This window comes from Bison bison, unplaced genomic scaffold, assembly GCF_000754665.1.
Source record: "Bison bison bison isolate TAMUID 2011002044 unplaced genomic scaffold, Bison_UMD1.0 scf7180017861227, whole genome shotgun sequence".
NCBI classification, from domain to species: Eukaryota; Metazoa; Chordata; class Mammalia; order Artiodactyla; family Bovidae; genus Bison; species Bison bison.
This window is the reverse complement of record NW_011491799.1, coordinates 9,779-10,204: the sequence shown is the minus strand read 5'-3', so window position 1 is coordinate 10,204 and position 426 is coordinate 9,779. Positions and strand designations below refer to the sequence as shown.

Here is a 426-nt window from a genome sequence, read left to right as displayed (position 1 = left end):
ATCTCCGCCATGGCTGGCGAGAATTACAGTGTGGTCTCCTGGGTCCCCAAAGAGGGCCAGTGCAACTTCGGGTTCCAGATCTGGTTCAAAGCCCTGGGGGGTGAGCCTCAAATGGGGGTTCAGGGCCCAGAGGGGCTGGGGCTGGCATGGACCCAGGGTGCTGCCAGGCCCTCCCTGCTCAGTCGAATTGCCCTCACCCACTACAGACGAGAAGCTGGTGGCTCGTCTCCCACCGCAGTACGTCAGCTACAACCAGAGCTCCTACACACAGTGGGACCTGCAGCCTGACACCGACTATGAGATCCAGCTGCTCAAGGAGCAGGTGCTCCTGCACCAGATGGCAGTGAAGACCAACGGCACCGGTGCGGGGGCTGCGGGCAGGCTTAGTCAGCTTCCCTCCATCCCTGAGCTGCCCACGGCCCCGCC

General features: G+C 63.1%; 1 protein-coding gene across 1 annotated transcript in view; it reads left to right on the top strand.

The window, feature by feature from the left end:
- Window positions 1-6: 6 nt before the first annotated feature.
- The window catches only part of LOC104983076 (neural cell adhesion molecule L1-like), a gene marked incomplete at its 3' end in the record, with an annotated part of 1,366 nt that continues 946 nt past the window's right edge, over window positions 7-426 (top strand). Inside the window, exons 1-2 of the mRNA XM_010832561.1 lie at window positions 7-100; window positions 207-364. Of these exons, the coding sequence (XP_010830863.1) occupies window positions 10-100; window positions 207-364 (249 nt within the window). The remainder of the gene's footprint in view (window positions 101-206; window positions 365-426) is intronic.